Source organism: Pseudopodoces humilis, chromosome 7 (genome assembly GCF_049639895.1).
Source record: "Pseudopodoces humilis isolate 2021_Gansu_Grassland_sample_001 chromosome 7, ASM4963989v1, whole genome shotgun sequence".
Classification (NCBI taxonomy): Eukaryota; Metazoa; Chordata; class Aves; order Passeriformes; family Paridae; genus Pseudopodoces; species Pseudopodoces humilis.
Genome location: NC_142206.1, coordinates 42,079,158 through 42,099,742, shown reverse-complemented (window position 1 = coordinate 42,099,742; position 20,585 = coordinate 42,079,158). Strand labels below are relative to the sequence as shown.

At 38.4% G+C, this 20,585-nt stretch overlaps 1 protein-coding gene across 12 annotated transcripts in view; it reads right to left on the bottom strand.

Annotated features, from left to right (window-relative positions):
* NRXN3 (neurexin 3) overlaps positions 1-20,585 on the bottom strand; it is a 919,744-nt gene that overhangs the window by 539,373 nt on the left and 359,786 nt on the right. For all 12 annotated transcript variants that reach the window (XM_088057330.1, XM_088057327.1, XM_088057321.1 and 9 more), the window contains 4 exons: positions 12,944-13,063; positions 6,411-6,792; positions 4,859-5,049; positions 4,191-4,364 (listed from right to left, as the gene is read on the bottom strand). In XM_088057330.1, the coding sequence (XP_087913456.1) occupies positions 4,191-4,364; positions 4,859-5,049; positions 6,411-6,792; positions 12,944-13,063 (867 nt within the window). The remainder of the gene's footprint in view (positions 1-4,190; positions 4,365-4,858; positions 5,050-6,410; positions 6,793-12,943; positions 13,064-20,585) is intronic.

The following is a 20,585-nucleotide window of genomic DNA, read 5'->3' as shown; positions in this document are numbered from 1 at the left end:
CTTACCTTCTTAACCTGTTCTTAAAAAGTTCTAATATCACAGCTGATCCTGAAGAAAGATTGGTAGTTCTCCTTTCCGCATTGTCTCCTTTTACATTTTCAACCCAATAAATTAGAACTGACACGTGCAGATGCCATTTCCTGTGTTTTCTAAGAATTTTAACATTTTGAATCTTTGCTGTTTTACAGCCCATGAATGACTCAGGATAGCAATTATCTTCCCTTTTGAGATAGTCAGAATTTTCTTTCCTCTTTTGAAACTGCTTTACTACATAAAGCTATAAAAATCCCATTTTTATTAAACAAAATTCAAAAAAAAGGGGAAAGGAATAGAAAGAAAAGAATGCATTTTTCCATGCATTATTTTCAACACTTATTCTAACAAAGTAATTTCTCTACAACAAACAAGTACTTTTCCTTCTTCTCTGCACTTCATTTTCTTTGTAGCTCAGAGAAAAGCTCATATTTGTTCCATAAATCCAGTAGCACTATGAGAATAGACTACAAAAGCAAGGGAAAGGAAAGATGTCAAACCATCATGGAGCAAATTAATGCTCCACTCTTCAATAGACAACCTTTGATTCCAGAGAGAAAGTGAAGTATGACCAGATTTGAAGTTTCTCTACTGAGCAGATGAAGGGTGAAATCCTTTTTGACATTATCCTGCTGTGAGATTTTAAGCATGAGATTAGATTTGCTGTTTTCCACATACTGCTTAGTATGCAAAATGTGTTTCTGATTATCCAGCCTGTATGTGTCATTCATGCTTTTCATGCACCAGTGAATTACAAAGGTTAACTACACTATTTCATGGAAAGTGGCAAAAGATTATGATTTTACTGTGGGATCTGGAAAGAAGATTAAATTAGGACAAAAAAAAGTCCCAAAACATCTGGAATAGTGTCAGCCAGTTTAATAATGATCAGTCTCCTTTGTAAGAAGCTGTTAGTGAACGGGTGTGGTAGAAGCAGCATCTCTTCATAGAAATGAAAAAAAACCATAGAAAACCACCCGATGGAAGAAATAAAATGTTCTTTATCCACTGCTGTTAGGTTTTTTTGGCTGGGCTCAGGATGGGGTGAAAATATTTAGAACATGCAGCTGAACTTCAGATAGCTCTAGTGCCCATGATAATCAATATAGGGATGTGCAATAAAAGAAAGGAAAACACAGGAGAACATGTGGCAAATTAATGAAGAGAAGGGTAAGGAGAAGGGCCCTCTTGTTATGTCAGAGATAAGAGATAAAAGCTGCAGTGAGCACAAGAGATCAAGAAACAGTGAAAATGAACAAGTACATTGGTATGTCCTCCTCCCCAAGACTTATTCTCCTCAGAGCCATGTGTAGCACACCTGAACATACCAGGCAGCAAGGCGGCTTCTGGCATTGCCACATCCCTTCCAGGGAAACACAAGCTGCCACTACAGATCTGACCAGACTGAAAAAAGGTATGTGATATGAAGCTTTAACTCCATAAACTCATTTGACATTTCAGACTTTCTTAGGCTCTCTTCTTCCAGCTAATCCCCCTCAAAATCCTCTGCCAAAAGCAATGGTACTACAGGACACATTGAAACACAAAACATGTCAGTGTGGCAGCTGTCATCTTGTCAAACACACTGGTGATTGAACAGTAGACTTCAAAAGCTGAAACCATAAGTTTCTACAGCACACATGGAAGCTGCATGATGCAAAAGGGATCTAACATGTCACCTAACGAACACGATGAAGAGGTTATTTGTTTAGGCTAGTTGTGCTAGCCTAAACAAATACCAACATATATATTTTGAAGAAATTATAGCAACAGAACAGGTAGGACATCAGAGGTAAAGTAATTCTTGCCTTAGGTACTGAATTGGCTTTTTTAAGAACTACTATACACTGTTAAAGACCAGCCAGTTTCAGCCTCAAGAATGCCTGCATTTCAAAAGTGACTCGTATATATGACTGTTTTGGAAGATTCCAAAGAAAAAGTTGTCCTATAAATACAAATTACTGAAAGTGCTTCCTGTTCAAGAAGAAGCCTCACTCATGACTGGAACACAGATAATTCTGTGGTAGCTGGGTGCTTTGGCACACAGAGAGGCTGACCCATGCTGAAGCATATGAGAGGAGCAATGTGGTCAAGGAAGTTCAATGGCTTGCACAAATTGAATAAAAGGAGGTGGCAGCAGAACCAAGACAATAAGGAATATTATTTTCCTATTGAAACTTGTGAATCTTAACTGGTGGTATGAAACTGAAATACACAGAGACAAAAAACACGAACAGGATGCAACAATGTCGCCCCTTTGTAGCAGTACTGGGGCATCTTAGGCAGGACAGTGCTCTCTGCTGACCTACATCTCATATTCTGTTGTTCTCAGGGCTTTCTTCCTCTAAATATTCTTTGATTTAGTCCTGAAATCAAACTGCCAGCTTCTAAGAAAACAGCTGCCACATTGTAATCTCTGCCTCTGAAAGCAAAGCCGCAACAAAAGACAGGCATTAACAGAAATCTCTCATATGACCTTTAAAAGACAAGATTCATATGTGGGAATGGAATAACATTTCTTTTAACATTCATATTCCCATCATGCATGTAGTCCCTCTGCCCTTCATGATGAAATACGGAGATGTCCAGCAAATCAACACACAGCAAGACTCTTCAGACAAAAAGCCTGCAATCGTTTATTAAAAACATTTTCAAAGACCATGAGGCAGCAAGGACTATTTGGGACTTCTTCCCTTAAAAACATTAAGACTGCACCCAAAGTCACTTCAGATGGAAAGAAACTAGGGAGATGTAAGTAAGGACTGAACAACCTTAGAGGTTTTTCTCTCCTTAGAGAATGGCAGACAGGTGTGACTTTCACTGATGACTGTAAGAATAGGCACCAGCAGGCAGCAAAACAGATCTGAGATGAAGCCTTGAGGATTGTTATAATTCCAAAAATAAGGGGAAAAAACCCAACAACAAATATAACAGCTTTACAGTTGCCACATTCTCACACTTTTTACTAATCCTAAATATGTTGGCAAAAAGAACACTTTCCTCTTCAGCAGTTTCTTTGGTACTTAACAGGACCATTTGGAAAGGTACAGGCACAGCTTTCCAAGATCAAGTTCTTCCAAAGGCAGAATGAGGACCACCACTGACCTTATCACCAATTTTTTTTAGGTCTCCTAAGAAGGAACAACCTTGACAAATGGCAAGGCTTCATCATGATGTAACCTGCAATCTTGACACAGTAGGGAAAGATAATCAAGGAGTCATTTCACTTTGTGAAATTTTTGAAGGATCAGTTTGTGACATATATCTTGTTTAAGCAAACATACAAACTTCACAGAAAAAGCCATCTTCCTCTATTGACTGGTAGCCAACAAAGCAGACTGGTACTGAGTGATTCTAGACATAATGGTGATTTATCATTTAATCCAGAAAGCAAAACCTTGGAGTTTTGGATGGTAAGTATCCCAAGTGCTTTGGGAATTGAAGCCATATGCATTTTACTGAGTCAGTGATGGTGATGTCAATATTCTTTTAACTAATGGGAGCTTACAGGAACAGCAAATTATTTAAAAAGGCTTCAAGAAATCACTACTGTTTACATGCTTCAAAAAGTAACTCATCCCACTTAGTTCTAAACTGGCTGGAAAAGAGAAACAACTGAAGAGAAATGTTTTCCAAGCAGAAGAGTGCTTTCACTGGAGGCCTACCTCATCAAAAATTAACTCCTCTTTCGGTCCAGTCTTTACACTTCAGCTCCTTCTACCTTCCATTTCCCACCTCTATTTGTTCTTTAAAATATTTCTGTGGATCTGTGCACAGAAGTGCAAAGGGTGCTCTGAAGCACTAATGAACTGAGTGCTCAGAACATCTTCCAAAGCATTTTAAGGCTACTGTAATGCTAATAAACCACTCTGAGAAAACTACTACTAGGTAGTAGTCCATCCCCTAGTACCATCCTTTCCCATTCTTGAAGGTACCAACTCATAGGGGATGGAGCATATAAGAAAAGAGCAGCTAAGCCGCTCACAAAAACTGTCAATCCTTAAGCTGCATTTGGTAGACAAAAGTGTAGTGAAGAATACTGCAATGGCAGCAAACTAATGAAATGGACAGAAAGGTAAACAAGTGGATGCAGAGACTGCAACACAGAAGTGCGAAGAGAGTGGTGGATAGAGGAACCTCTCTGAAATCAATTATACCTTCACATCCACGCTCAATCTGCCCACTGCGGTGCAGAGCATCGTTGATAAGGTCAGGCAGACGCCCATTCAAGTCCACAGATGCCAGACAGCCCTGAAATCCATCACGTGAGGCCACAAGCTTCGGGAGGTTGCTATACATGCCTTGAGCTAGGCCAGCAATGTAGAGATCACCTACAGCAGAGAGGGGTAAACATACGAGAGGAGGGATGTCACACACCTTCTAGAGCCTCTTTTCTTGCCACCAAACTTGAATAAAGCACAGAGAATACATGTTCAGAGAAAGTTAAAAACAGAGCAATGTATTGTGCAAGAAGTCACTTCTGTTTCCTTTAGTACAAAAAACCCAAAACAAACTAAACAATCAACCTAAACAAAATGAACCAAAAAAAACCCCAAATAAAAAACTCATCATAAAATCCCCTAAATAATTCCAGTTCTCATTGCTACCTAACCAGGAAAAACTGAAAAATGACAGTTTCTGAAAAAGCAAAATATGACAAACTATTCAGCTACAAAAAGTTGTCAAACAAAAAAGAGGAAAATTAATTTGAAAGCCAAAATGTGCAAATGTGTTCTATAATGCATGGTTACTCCAAGTTTTCTCTTATTCACTAGTTCAGCCCTGCAAGAAGAAAGGGGGAACTTGTCAGTCCTGTAGAGTTTACCTTTAAGATCCAGATTTTTGGCGCCGTTGATAACCTGAGTGACCACCTTAGTGTCCACTTTCAAGCTGTGTGTGTTGCTGTTATCTCTGGTAATGACGACATTGTGCCATTGGTTGTCATTCAGAGGACGATCACTGTTGCCTTTGATAACATTAGGTCCATTTCCGAGGTCAAACACGTAGTGTATATACCTGTAAATATAGCAAGAACTGGTTAACATTCTGGAAGAACTCCAGCATTACTGAACCTTATTCTAGCCAGAGCTGATAAATTAACTTTAAAAAGTCATGAAGGGAAATATGTCTGCGTTAGAAAGTTCGAATAGGCCAAAATATTAGCCACTGCCTTGGAAGAATATAGTTGTTTCCTTTCCACCAAAGTGTAAGGATTAGTATTTTGAGATGACAACATTTCAAATAATCAGATTCTAACCACAAAACATTCCTCTTTTTCACAAAGTTCTCTCAGATCCACAAAAACACTGTCTGTGAATATAATTTTTTTTAATTGTTATAATTGATAAATTTACTGGGGAGCAACACTAGATGTGCTTATTTGGGGCATATATTCCCCAGATTAATTCTGAGTTTTGAATAACTCCCATAAGAAGTTAATTGGGAAACTCACTTGAAATATTGTACTAAAATTCTCATGAGATCCTAGACTTATTCAAACAGCTGAAAAACAATTAGTAAAGCTTTTGGCAAAAATAGAGACCCTAACAAAGACTGAAGTCAAGGGACTGTTACACTGAATTATTTATATAGTTCAAACACAGAAATCCACCTGAGGATGGAAGAGAAGTATTCTACTTAGGAAAAAAAAAAAAAAAAAGATAAAATTCATCTCTCAACAGAGCACCAGGAGCTCATGACCATTGCTTTTTTTATTATTCAATGTCCCAGTTACAGAAGTATTTTCAAAACCAAAAATGAAAACAGATTGAACTGAAATAAACAGGACTAGTAAGCTGTGGAAAACGTCTACCATAACTAAATCATAAGAGATCAAAATTTGTTCAGCTAACAAAGGATTTTTCTTTAACAAGCTATTAGTCTTCTGAAAAGAATATAGCAGCTCAAAAGCAATCTGAGCTCGCTTTTCATCAAGCATCACCAGCAGAAGTACAAATTCAGAAGCCCATATGCTTTTTCTTTTTCCTTTGCTGGAGATGGCAGAAACACAAGTATTACAATGGAAAAAAAAAAAAAAAAAGGGAGATGGAGTAGGGAAGAAAAGACATACAGAGTCCTCAGAATATCTCATCTGTGCTAATCTGCAAGGTTGACAGGACAAAACATTAGTCCATGTCCAAACAACTTAAAATACTAATACTGTAAAAATGTCCCTCCCACAAACACAGGAGGAAGTCAGTGATAAAATCAGGAGGCTTAAGCTTCAGTGTTTTTGTTTAAATGCTTTGTTTCACAGCTCAGCAAACAGAGAAAACATGAGTATCGGGTGAATTGCTCTTCACGCAAGCATTTTAAGCTCACCTATAAGTAAGTTTATCTATAAATAAGCTTGTAGGAAATAACAGAAAGCCACTCACCCCTTGACTAGCTCAACTGCGATAAAGTCATTGCCATCACCACTGTTAAAGAGGATGAAACCATCAGCTGAGGTGGTCTTGAACTGAAAGAAGAGGTGCATGGATGTATAAGCCTGCAAGGTGGCCAAGCTCAGGTAGCTGCTCTTAGTCTTGAATGTCACAGGGTCAGCTATAATGTTGCGGAGACCAAAGCGAGCCTTCAGCTCGCAATAGTCAATGTCGCCGTTCTTGCACAGGTCAATGTAGAGCATCCCGTTGAACATGAGGCTCTGGAGATGGCCAATGAAGCTGGAGGGGATGACAGAGATGTACCGTTTCTCTGTCATGATCCCCGTCTCGATGTTGTGGAACTCCAAGCGGGTATGATCACCAACCATTGTGCCTGGAGGACAAACAAGGAGGAATATTGGGGATCAGCAACAGGTTCTATGGAGCCCTACACACTCTGGTTTCCAGACTAATAGCAGAACTAAATCCTATCTGATCATTGTTCAGTAGCTTGTGTAAGAAAGGATGTTTAGAATCTTGGTGAAGAGATGTGTGAGTCTAGCAGTTGCCAAAACCTGGCAGAAAAGACAGGCCCCTAAAGGGCCACGGGCAGCAAACTGTACTTTTCCCTGTGCTTCACAGATTTCACTGTCTGTGAAGGAGACCAGGCATCTCCCTTAAAGCCTACAGTGATCGATTTGATGCAGCAGACCATCTGCCAAACAACTCAAACACTTCTGAAACAACTTTTCCAAGTGCCTTTCCTGAAAGCACTTGATAAACATAGATGAATATAAATAGAGCAGTGAGAGAAGTGAGAACAGTCATAAAATTGCTGATATTTATTCCTTTGTTCTTTCCTGGTGCCTGGTATTATTCATTTTCTTTTAAGAGCATGGCAGGAGGGAAACACACAAAAATGCAACAGGTAAAAAACTCTCCAGATATATTTAAATCATCAACCTACCACCTGGGCTATTTACCATATCATGACAAGATTTTAACCTCTTAAAATATCCAAGCTATTCAGTATACCAAATACTACTGTCAGGCCCCTCCTACAGCATATGTAAATGTTTCACTAAGTGTGCTAGGCAGCAGTGCAGACACAGAACCCATACAGTCAGATGAAATACAACAGTATGCTATAAAGACAAGTTGGGCAACATCAGAATGAAAACCCTTTCAGCCAATCTTATTTAGCCCTCCATAGCTCTCCATTAAGGTAGTTTTTACTATTTGGTCACATGTGCAAAGTATTTTTCTACATGGGCCTTGGTCCATTTAGTAAACAGGAATGAATGGAATAGTAAGAATTAAATTGTTTTCCTATCATTCACTGTTCAACCACTATTCAAATTCTGCTACATATGAGGCCATTATTTTTTTCTGTCATGAAGTTTTCTGCAGTTCTGCATTGGATTTATGCAGTGTGGTGTTGGCAGCAGGGTGGCTACAGGGCAGCCTCAGTGAGGAGAGGCCGGGCTATGCCTGATACGGCCTGTTCCAAATGGCTCCAACCCGCCCCTCACAGGGCACGGCTGAGCCCCTCGGCCAAGATGGTGGTGCACAGGGGAAAACATGTAAAAAAGAATATAATTCTACCCACAATAAACAAAGGGAAAAAAAACCTAAACAACTCAAACCCCTATGAACACCAAGAACTGCAAAGAGGCAGGGGGCATTCCAGGTACCAGAGTGGAAATTCTCCAGCATCCACAGAGAAGATCATAATAGTGCAGACAACTCCATGCAACTCATGGAGGACTCTTGTGCTAGAGCAGGTGAATATTTCCTGAAGGAACTGCAGCTCCTGGAGAGCCTACACTGGAGCAGGTTTTCCTGAAAACCTCTGGAGACCACCCATGCTGGAGTACTTCACGAAGGACTGCATTCCATGGGAAGGACCCACACTGGAGCAGGACAGAAGTGTGAGGAGGAAGGAGCATCAGAGAGGAGCTGTTCCAGGCTGACTACAGCCACCATTCTCCAACCCCCTTCTCTGCCTAGTGGGGGCAGGTGGGAGAGGCAGGAAGGAAAAAATCCAATAAAAGAGTGTGGCTGACACTGTTCTACTTTCTTGTCTTTGTTTCTCATCACTCTATTTATAATTGGCAGCAAATTAAATTAATTTTCTCCAAGTCAAGTGTGTTTTGTCCATGATTATAATCACTGCACGTCCTCTCCTTTAGAAGGTTTTCCAAAGGAAACAGCCACACTACCCATTGGTCCCTCTCACAACACTTTAATATGCCGGTCAAATTTACCAGGTTTAAAAACCAGAGGGAACAAGGATATTCACACTAGTTTTGTTAAAATTCACAGCTGGATGAAGACCTGAATAAATATTTCCAGTGTGCTATAGACAGACAAAATTTGCCAGCAGTATCTGACGTGGCTGCATCTGCTGGTCAGCAAGCATATATACACAACTCTCTGATATCTGTCAGTCATTGGGACTGTACCTACGAACCATACCAATCACCAGAGCTGAACCCAGAACAAATTTCCCCAATTCTCCTAGGTCATATCAACTGGGGCTTTCTCATATTCTGTGCTCTCTCCTGAAGTTTCCTAGCATTTCTCACCTTAAGAGTTTCCAGGCATTAAAAGACAAAAAAATCAAACAGCCAACCAAAAAGCAGTAGTTCTTTCAAGACTTTTCCTACTAATTGTGATTTATTTTTTTCTGTTGGGGATAGAACTTTTGAAGGCACATGGATGATACACCCTGACTGGTAGTGTATAGAAGGTCAGATTAAATGAACTGATGGTCATTTTCTTGCTTAGAGACTCTGGAAACACTGAAATATTCCTAACCCACCTCTCATGTTCATGGGCAAACTGCAGTTTTTCAGTTTATACTTTGTCCAATTGCAAACAAGTTTTATTCAAAGACAGCCAGCAAGCACAGTTGTTAATAGAAAAAAAAAAATCAGCTATCTACTTCATATAAAAAGAAAAAACATTACATAAACCAATTCACCTTTTTCACTTGCTCCAAATTTTACCAGTGGATCTAAATATAAATGCAATTATACAGAGACCATGGAAAACTTCAGTCCAAGCAGACACAGCTGATCAAACTCAGAAGCAGCTGAAGGCAGTCACAAATTTCTGACTATTTAAAAATTCAAGTGTCAGCACCAATGCAAATGTTTTTAAATCCTGGAACAGCTCTTTACCAGAAATAATATTTAGTTTGAAAAATAGAAGTTTCCAGAAATTGAAATAGTACATGGGGAAATTTGTTTAGACAACTTTCTCATATCCAGTACTGTGATTCTTAGAGGCTTAGTGTTTCAGTGTCAGTGTTACATAATTTATGATTTTTCCAAACCAGAAGTGTATTTTCTTAAAATTACAAAAGTCACTTAAAATATTATCCTGCTTCTTTACTTAAAAAAAAAAATTAGAATAATAAAATTAAGAGATGTCAGTTCTCAAAGGCAAGAAAACTCCTTCTTTCTGTTCTTCTACACTTAAAAAAATATAAGGCAATTGTGGTCTGAGAAGGAGAGAAAAGCCAAGACTGGGAAATCTGGGTCAGGGAGCCCAAATATAGAGGGCATTAAAAATGAAGTGAGGGAGTTTGGAGGAGGTGAGCCCAGAATCTTAGAAAAGGTGAAAAATGAAAAAGTTGGGGCTGGCTTAATAAAAAAGAAATAGTGTTAGAAGCACTGCTATAGAAAGTCAGGAGTAGTTCAGCAAAAAGCTGGAAATGACATGGCAATACAAGATTAGAATCAGGACAGAGATGTAATTTCCTAGGAAATCATGGAGTGCAATCCAGTATTTTCTGATCTCATTAGCTATCAGCCCCACCTGCAGAGTTCACCTCTAGTTCCCCCACTGTGCTCTACAGAGTACTGTACCTACTACAGCAATCAGAAGCTCCTTAGTTCAAGTGGTAGCAGAAAAAATTCCAGCCTCCACTGTGGTATTTGGGTGCTAGGAAGATGTCATACAGAGGAATATATCTGCTGTATTTGTGTCTCATTTACCACTTATGTTCTGAGGTCTGTTCTGAGGTCAGGAGGAATGTGGGACAAGTGTTTTGTGATTAAACAGTAAAATGCTGTCCAGAATTGGATTCTACCTCTGCCTTAGATGTCCTACAGAAAACCAAGCCAGACACTTGTTTACAAATTTTTCATAGGTGGTCATTAATTGTCTACATCGAATTCCCCAAGTGGCAGGGCTGAACTAATTTACAGGATATAATTTCCAGACATGCTGTATCTTTCTGATGCAAATGACTAAAAATACATGGCAAATTGGTACCAAATGCATCCAACTTTAATCTGGTGCCTTGTTCCCAAGCCTGGAAAATGGAAAAAAGATACCCACTCACTTCACATAACATAGTAATAAATCTAGTTAAAGCCTCTTAATTCTGTATAAACATATTGATGAGTAGCCTACAACAAACAAACATAGAAAAAAAAATAAATTAAAAAAATCCCAGCAGGTCTAAATTTAGAGGAAAATTCAGCTGGTGTGCATTGTTCCAAACAAGCAGTAAGAAGACAGAAATCAAATAGGCTGTTTATTTTTATTTGGGGCCCAATTTAGACTTTTGATCTATGCCTAAGACAGCAAGAATCCTGTGGAAAAATCTATGTGACCACACCACTGAAGACTGTTATCTGCCCAAGGAAGTGGGATGCAGATTGCACAGAAAATCTTAACTCTGGCTTTTCTGACTTCTGACTTTGCCATGATGGCATTCTTTAAACAGATATTTTTAGCTGTAATGCATCTTTAATTATGTAATTCATATACATGTACATATGCGTATCCTATTTTAGTATAGGATTGTATCATTATTATTTATAAACTCAGTTTTGTGAAAAAGAGACTTCAAAAACAGATGGCTTTTGGAGATCGATTCGGTAATGCAGAGAGTGCCACCTCGTGGTGCTTCCTAAAAAAGCATACCCAGAAGAATTGTTCTCAAATTTAGAAATAATCAAGATGAAGTTTTTGTTGGCATGTGTCACTAACTCAAAAAGTTCCCTCTTAAAATAAAATTCATTTTTCCTATAAGCTAATTTTGACCAAGTCACCACCAAGGCTGACCTCCTACAAGGAGAGGGAATGATTTTTCTTGCATATGTTTCTTGTTTTCTCTTGCAAAATCAGAGCCAATATAGAACAGCATATACTTACATCAGAGAGAAAATGTATTTCAAACCATTTTCCTGCAAGCTGACTTCTTTGGGCTTATTTCAGATTTCTGGCTCCTGGCTTTCCAAATAATCTAAATTACCACAATATTTAAAATAATTTGCATTCATACAGAAGAAGAAGTCTTTTTTTTCAGATATAGGACACAGTCTTCTGGCACTATGTGTGGCAGCCATTACTTCTAGTTGCATTCTGAGTAGAAGCTGCTCAGAAAAGAGGATTTCAGCTTTTGGCAAACCAGCATGGGTGTCAACTAACAATCATACCAGCATCAGTTTTTGCATCCAGGGTTCCCTTTTTTTAATTCTATTTCAGCCTCCAGACTGCTGATGCTTTTCTCAAAAACCCAGTTCCTGAAGTTATGTACAACTACGAGAATTTTAGACCTTCAAAAGAAAAGAAAGATAGGTTGCTGGCTCTTGCAGTCATGGAGAAATGGACCTGAAAAGTATCATCTCTACAATTCTGCAATTAAAAAAGGATCAATCTGGAGTACTTTGATAATTTCAATGCAAATCTTAACCTGGGACAGAACAGCTTCCCTGACTGACTGATCTTTTCTTTCCTTCCTTCAAGTATATTCCTCTGCAAAAAGAAGGAGGAGCTCAAAAAGCTGTCTAGAAATGCAGAAAATAATTAAAAAGAAAAAAATCAAGGGGAAAAAAAAAAAAGGGCGAACACACTCTATCAAGTCAGGATCCTCCCTAACCTCTAAACTGAAGTTGAGAACAAACTGCTTTGCTTGCTTTGTCTTCTGGATGGCTCTGAACCATGAGCACAAGAACTTGGGAAATTAAAAAAAAAAAAAAAGAAAATAACCAAGAATGCCTAAACTACAAAAAGAAAAGAAAGAAAAACCAAAAATGAACAGCAGAGACATAAATCCATGCTCTGTAACACGTATACCGTATGAAGGTTTATCATCAAGGAACTGTTTGTGCAGAGGAATGATCCAGAGCGCCTCAGCCTTGACTCCACAGCATTGGAAACCATCACACATGCAACTCAGGAATGGAGTTTCTTTATTCCTTTATTCAGTCTACCTCAGAAAGAGCCTGGAGCACAAGAAAGTCCTGCTGAACACCTCTACAGTCTGATATATGCGCAAGCTTATCTGTCCCCTAAACCCGTATCTCAGGTTGTATAGTTGTCACTGAAGTTTCTGGTGCTGGCTAAGAAGACTCTCAGACCTGAACATTCATGTTCAACATAGTAACACTAAAAAACACCTGAGTGGTAACAGGAAGGGCTGGGGGGAAGATACACAAAAGAACAGGGAGAAGGAGCATATTGACATAGACTAGGAACAGAGATACAAAGACAGTGATAAAAAATTATTGATACATCACACTTACCCTCAGCAACATCATCATCCACGATCAGCTTGAGGCTCTTTCCTCGCCGAACCACACGGACAGTGTGCCATTCGTTGTCATTGAGTTTCTGCCCAGCATAAAGAGTTTCAGGTCCCTTGCCTGGGATGGGTGATAGGTGCAACAGTTAAAGCCAGACCCACAATAGCTTTAGCACTTTCTCAATGGGAAAAGTCATGAAAATCAACTTGGTGTGATACAGACCAGTAGAGTGTACAGGTATATAACAACCTGTAATCAAACCTGTATCCTCCCAGCTCAGGGAATCACAAACCCTTCCACTCAGTCAGCTGCCTTTCTTCACAGAGCCCTAAATTCACAAGCATTTAAAATGGGTAGAAATCTCCCTTATGCTGTGGTACTAATTTCCAAACATCACATTGTACAGTACACTACAGTAATAGGAAAACAAGTTGATGACTGAAATGTTCTAAAGTGGATCCATTACAGTAGCATTTTGCTCTCCTAAGAATCTGGATTTACAACATCCCCAAGATACTCGGGATTATTTTCAAAGTTAAACACACTGGTCTTTCAACACTTCAGTATCAAACACCAGGTTGGTTTCAGTCTCAAAAAAAACCCCCAAAAACTCCACCCAAAAACCAATAAAAAACCCCCAAAGAACTTCATAACCCATCTTTAAAAATAATTTTTAAAAAATTAAAATCTCATAAAGGAAACCATTCACCAGCCTCTCTGATTGCTTTAAGATTCTTTGGCAAAGTAGACTAAATTTGAGGTGCTTACTTCACCCCTTGAGTTACAGTCAAAAGAGAAAGAGGAGCCATGTCTTCTCCAAAAGGTTATACCACAGTTGCCTCTGCAAACAATGCTCCTGGGAAAACAGCATTAGTGCCGCCCATATTTGTCTAGTTTTGCTGCTCACCCATCACAGTTGACAGGCAATTACTTAAAAAATTAATTGTTCAGATTACAGGACTGGAACACCTCACTCATGTCAAATGGTAAGTTAAATTAAATAATGGTGTGTGCTAAATTAAAAGCATCTATCCTCATTTCATTACAGTACTAAAGTGGGGGAGGGGGGTTGATCCAGGTATACCAGAAAATGTAGAATGAGGACAGCCAAACTTGTTTCACACTGGTCTGGACCCACTGCCCAAAGTGGCAAAAGGGGAACCCAAGAAAAAGAGAATGAGACACATTGAACATATTGACAGAGGTGAGATAGGCGCAGTGAGACACTGCTACAGCTTGTTGTACTGCACTGGTAAAACTAATGTCAGATAGCGCATAGCCCACAGGATGCACAGTGCCTAATGAGCAACATTTCTGTAATTGCTTCTCACCAAAGAAGGAGCATGGGCAAAGAAGGTCGTGTCTCATTCAGCTACAAGTACATGTGTAGTAGAGGAATTCTTCAGAAGGAGACCAAAGCAAAATAAATATTCTATTATTTTTATTTTAAAAAATCATGCAGTTCATGCTAATAAAAAAAGGAGATTAATACCTTTTCAAATAAAGACCATTGCCAGCCAATTTTACCATAAACTAAAATGAAAAAAAAGTTTTTCTTGTGATCTGGCATATAAAAGTCATTCTTGGATTAAAAGGATAGGGAGTCATATGTTAAAGTAACAGAGAATATCTCCTTAGCAGGGAAACCCATAACTTGTGCTGTCCCTCATCCATGTGCCGAAGTCACATACCACACATGTAAATCCAGCTGAACAAGGCAGCTAGATCATGGCCAGAAAGTTTAAGTTCTTTGGCACCAGACAAGCAAAGCTCTAATAAACCAATAAAGTTATACTAGATTTACATCAGTAAGTACATTTTATCCTAAAGCAAAATTCACAAAATTATCTCTCTGGATGGACAGAGAAATTATTGTGTACATCAAAACATACAGCATCAGTTACTATAGTTTTACACAGCCACTTCCCAGGTAGGAAGATGAAGGTCACCTGGACCTGTGTGTTTATATAATGCCATCTGAAAGCAGGGCAAAGTGGGGAGGGGTGGAAAATGCTTTCTAAAAAAACCCAATTTTTCCACATCAGAGCTCTGGAGGGCTCAGCCAAGAGAAATAATCAGGTGTGCTGGAGTCTGCTCAGCTGACAATGCAATGCATTCTATGAAATAGCTCTGTGTTCAGCATGGTTGAGTAACTCAGCTGCTGACCTTCTAGTTCCCGTTTTTCAACTCTAGCCTGACAGAACAGATCAGCTAAAACAGTCTGGGGTTTGGCTCGTCTTGATGCCCACTGTAACACTTTCAAAACAAAACTGTGATACCAACAGAAGTTATATGAATATATGTTCAGAAAATGTAGCTTAACCAATTCACAAACAAATTAATAGAAATGTGTAGCATTCACATTTTTTTCCAAATTAATAAGGTTTTCTAATTAGAAGTAACTGGTTAATAGCGTGGGCTAAAAAATTGAAAATTAAGCACTGCAGATATTAATTATTTTAAGTCCATGTTTTGATTGGTCAGTCTTATATTTGATCTGTAGAAACCAAAAAAAAAGGTTTAAAACATTTGTTCACTTACCACCCTCCCTTTAGCAAAAATGGTCATTGGCTTCTTTCAGTAGGGTTACCCATAAAACACTACATACAAAAATTCAATACATGAGCATGCCTAAGAGCATTAAAATAAGTTTTTCAAACCAAATATATCTGATCTTAAAAGGAAGCATTAAACAAAATGCTATTTTATTCTATCCAAACTGTTTTATTTTCAAATGTGTTCAAGACATTTATGCAGCAGTGGGTTGACCTGAAAAGCAACACAATTGTGCCCTCATTTTTCAACTGTTCAAATGAATTGTTGCTCCTTGTGTAAGCTCTCATTGAATTCTAAGTAGTTCCAAGAACTGTGTATACAGGGACTTTCACATCTGGATACCAAAATTCATTTCACTGAGCATGATTACTACATGCGCCATTACTATATAGACATTTATGTGTTATCAATTTTTAAACAAGGGCTTGAAGGTTCCTAACCCAACAGCTGCTGATTGGGCCACATGTTCCAGCACCATAACGCTGTCCCTAAGAACAATCTCCTGCCAGGCATTTCTGTGGTCTTGTTTTACAGGTTTAAGGTTTTTCCTCCTTTCAAACTATCTGCATCTGCATAATCCTTTAAAAAGGAAAACAGACATATGAGGAAGCAAAACAGAATATTAAACGGACAGAGAAAGAAATCTAGAGATTTGGATCTTCCCTTTGTATAACATTCTTTTATGATAAAAGACAAGAAAAGGCAAAGAAGGAACTCTTGTAGCAATGAACAGCACACCTGGAAACACTTTCTATTTACAATACTTTGGGCCACTGGGCATTAGGTAATTTTGAAAATTTATTTAATTTTTATGCATGGAAAGAGTAAAGGACAACATAACAGGAAACAGAGCAAGGAAGCTTTTATTGTTGCAATAACTTAATAGTTAAGCTGACAGACCATCATTCTTTTTGGCACCTCTGACTGTCTTGGTCATCCCATCCCCTTTCCTAATGCTATCTGAGGAACTGTGTATCATATGGAATTGATCCTTACATTTCATTTTACAACTCAAATGAGGCAAACTAGTGAATATTCCTTTTATGCTTTACAGTGGCAAATACTACTTAATCAGAATCAAAAATATCTGTCTCTCAGCCATCCTCAAATTCTGGACATGAGTTCAGCTGCAGTTCAGGCATCCTGAGCAAATATTACTCGACTCAGCCACAGTGACTCCTTCTCATTCTCCCATGAATCTGCCAACATCTACTCAAACTTTTATGCATATTGTTCATAAAAAACAATTAGTATATACTTTCAAACATGAAAGAACTTATCCAATCTGCCCAGAGTGTCCCAAACATTATCTCTGTATCAAAGAGGCACTGCTACTAATTAATAGCTTGGCTCAAAATAAACTACTTAAAATGCCAAGAACGCACATGCCAAAGTATAAAAAATCAAAAAAGCAGATCATGCCTTCTAAAAATGCCAAGTTGCTTTCCATGTGCTCCCCAAGAACTCGCTTGTTTAGAACAAACAACTGGTCAGAGGGATGCAGCTCTGACAATACCTCTGAAAATGCACTTCTTATTCACCCTCAGTGGCTAACAGCACACAAAAATTTCCTCTATGAGATAAAGGAGAAAGACGGCTAATCCCCTTTGCAGTTTCTCACAGGTAGATCAAAAGGTGTGCTTTTACTTTGGTGCAGGCTGTCATCATCTGATCCATTTATGAGATTAAAATGACCTGCATGAAACCAGGCTATCTTTATCATTGCATAATTTAGCCAGCATTACAGAAGAAGTGGAACATTGAAGTCTCCAGAACACGACAAGAGCTGAACAGAAGGGATGTTGCCATATTGATGAGAACGGACAAGGTTCAGTGCAATTCCCTCAGTGCAATTACAATGATAAACAAATAATTCTACTAATGCTTTCCAAAGACCCCCAGTAATAATAAGATTTTCTCTGCTTTTACATTTTCACTAAAATCCTTAGCTACCATCTCAGATTTTTTTCAGCGGAAAGATGTATTTTTGTGTCTCTTTTATACAGGGCAACACCCTATCAGAATGCCATCCCAAGGCAAGGAGAGGCTGCGAGGGGGAAGTTTCTATGCTCCCCCCTTCCCTTTTTTTTTTCATTTGTGATGGAGCAGGGGCATTGGGGTTTTTTTTACTTACTCCTTTACATAATGACCAGAGAAGTTGTGGTTTGCTGTGCAAAATGTGTACATAGAGATTTGTGCAACACAACAGTGAATCACAAGACCTCAAAAAAAGGAAGAAATGAGTGTGAGGACAAAGATGCTTGCAATTTTTCACACACCTTTGTGGCTTCCTGGTATGTAGTAAGTTCCTACAAAGCACAGGTCAATTATCAAGACACAAGAATGGCTCAAAAGCAGAGCAGGCAGCTGCTCTGAAAATCTTCAGTAACTTTCAGTTTTGATTAAACATAAACCACTAACATAAATTTTGTTGTTTCTTTCAGGCAGCACTAGAATGAACAAAGTGTTTTAGGATGGTCTTTTCCTTGACCAGGATTTGCTGTTCAATACCAGGAGCATTGTTAATTGCTAAGAAACAAGTGGTAACCCCAGACTCTGTACATTGCAGACATTTATGTAGATATCCCAGTTAAACCAACCTATATTCTCATATGCACACACTTGTTTTGCTCATATACAGGCTTTAGAATTCCTCTTTTCAAGAAAATGTTGGCCACCAACAAGGAATAAGCAGTTGCACTCCCCCTACAGATACTCAATATCTTCACTGAGAACCTTACCTGCAGCAGTCCTTCCATTTCCTCAAGGAACAGGATCATGTCCATGTACTACCCAAGTTAAACAAAACATAGCATGCACTTAAGAAACAACTTTTTCTGTGAGGCATGCTAAAAACTTTTATGTTTACAGCTTTACAAAGTGGCTTTACTGTGAAAAGTCAATAAAGTTGAGATGATTTACATCAGCCTACCCAGAAGCAAAGTTTAATTATTTACATCCATTAAGCAGAGAAAAGTGCATACGCAAAGTCCTTTAAACACCCACAGCATCGATTAGTCTCCTAAGTGCAAGAAAGAATTCCCTGAAACACCCAGACTAATAAAGGGCATAGAATTAGCTCAGCAACTAACTGAAAAGTAGGAAGACCACCCTACTAGTTCTCTCAAACATATTCCCATCTCCATATTAACATCACAAAAAAATAAGTTAAGCTAGGTTTAATTATTTCGTATACAATCTATTTTAATTTTTAAACCCCTTATTAAAAACAAAACAAGACAAAATCCCACCAAAACCAAAGCCAACAAAACACAACTTAGTTCCTAGCTTTTGCTATAAATACATGTATCACCATACTGAATAACTGTTATTTTCACTGCAGACACCCTGGCCAATAACTGTAATAAGATTTAGCACAGATTCAGGCAGCATTCAACACTGTTGCACCTTTTCCTAAGGCTCTGAAACAAAACTTAGTATAGAAATTCATTTGCATGTCTTTCAGGTGACGCGACTATAACTTGTGATTACAAACAGGGTGGTGATTTGATTGCATATATCATACAGGTCACACATGGCACAAACTGCATTTATCTGGAGGTTTTTCAATCAAAGTGAGTGGGTTATGCTCCTTGTTTACTTCAATTTCACTGCTGCTGAATTTTAATGCCTTAGACACGAAAAAACTATTGTGTATCTAGAGCAGAATAATTTTTAACAGGAAAACGTTCGTGTAATTGAAGTTTAATCCCCTCAAAAGGGTTTAAATGGGAAATTGCAATTTAAATGAAAGGATATTTCAGTTCATCCAAAAATAATTTTATTCTGATTTAGAAAACATCTAAAATATTTCAACTTCAAGCTAAGTGAAAGAAAATCCACTGTTTAAAAATAAAATTAAGCATTTCTTATTATCTATTCAAGATATTATTAATTTTTAATGGTAACAATTGATTTCAAATTTTTATTGAGTGAGCTTTTTCCACTTATAAGGAAAAGGATTTTATATTCACAACCAGTGAGGAGGTCAAAAAAGGACACAGAAGTATGTAAAATAACCTCAATTATTCATGCTTTAAAAATTAAGATTTACAAGAGTTTAATTAAATTAACTTCAAAGTGATTTCAGTCACGCTGGCTCTATGTTTGTTTTCAGATAAGGCTGTCATATGAACCACTTCACATCTGCCAAACGCCTTAAACTGCTGTTCCTAACAGATCAGGGCAGCAACAGCTTCAGCATAGGTATAAAGAGCTCAGAAGCTGCTATATTGTGACTCATCTGCGATTTGCCTGAGGAATTATTTGTACACACTGGATTTTCACCGAGCAAAGCTCCGGACTACTCCTGGTGAAGTTAAGCAGCCAGGCAACCACAGGAGCAGCGTCTACCGCAGGGAGCACCGCTAGAGGGAAACCACATTCACTGAAGCTGCTGCTTAGACAGCCTGACGTGAGTAAAAAAGGAGTTACAATACTCAGTGTTACTTTCCAGAGTTTCTCCCGCTGATTTATTTTGCTTGGAAGATGACTCCACCCCAGCAATTCATAAATAACTCTAGAACTTCAACCCAGCTTCACCTCCATAACAGCAACTACCCATTGGTTTCAGGTATACTTGTTTAATGGGTGTAATTTGCCTCCCAAGAAATGAGTATATGCAGAAATCATAAATGCACAGAACCTCATGAAGTTTTACCATAAGAGAGAATTTTAAAGTAACCATTACAGCAACAATTATATACTATAGACTTTAGTACACCACAACAGTAATAAAGAGGAAAAGAGATTCTATTTAAAGGAAGCGTTACATTTTATTAGTTTCCCAGTGATGCAGTAAAAGCAAAGCAAGATGCAGAAGTGACAAAGCTAGAGATTTAATTCTTCGTTTTTTTCTTGTGTAGATACAGTAATAGAGATACCAAACCCAAACAGCTTTACACTGCCCTCTTTGATGCACCTTACTTGAAGCATAGATAGACTATGCTACCAACAGTAAGACCACTAAAGTTTCTCTCCCTGTTTAGTTTCAAATCTCTCCATAAACACTGCAAAACAAGTGGGTTAATCATGATGATAGTGAGAAGAATATACTGGCGATGAAGCTGAGACAACTGGAGTGAGC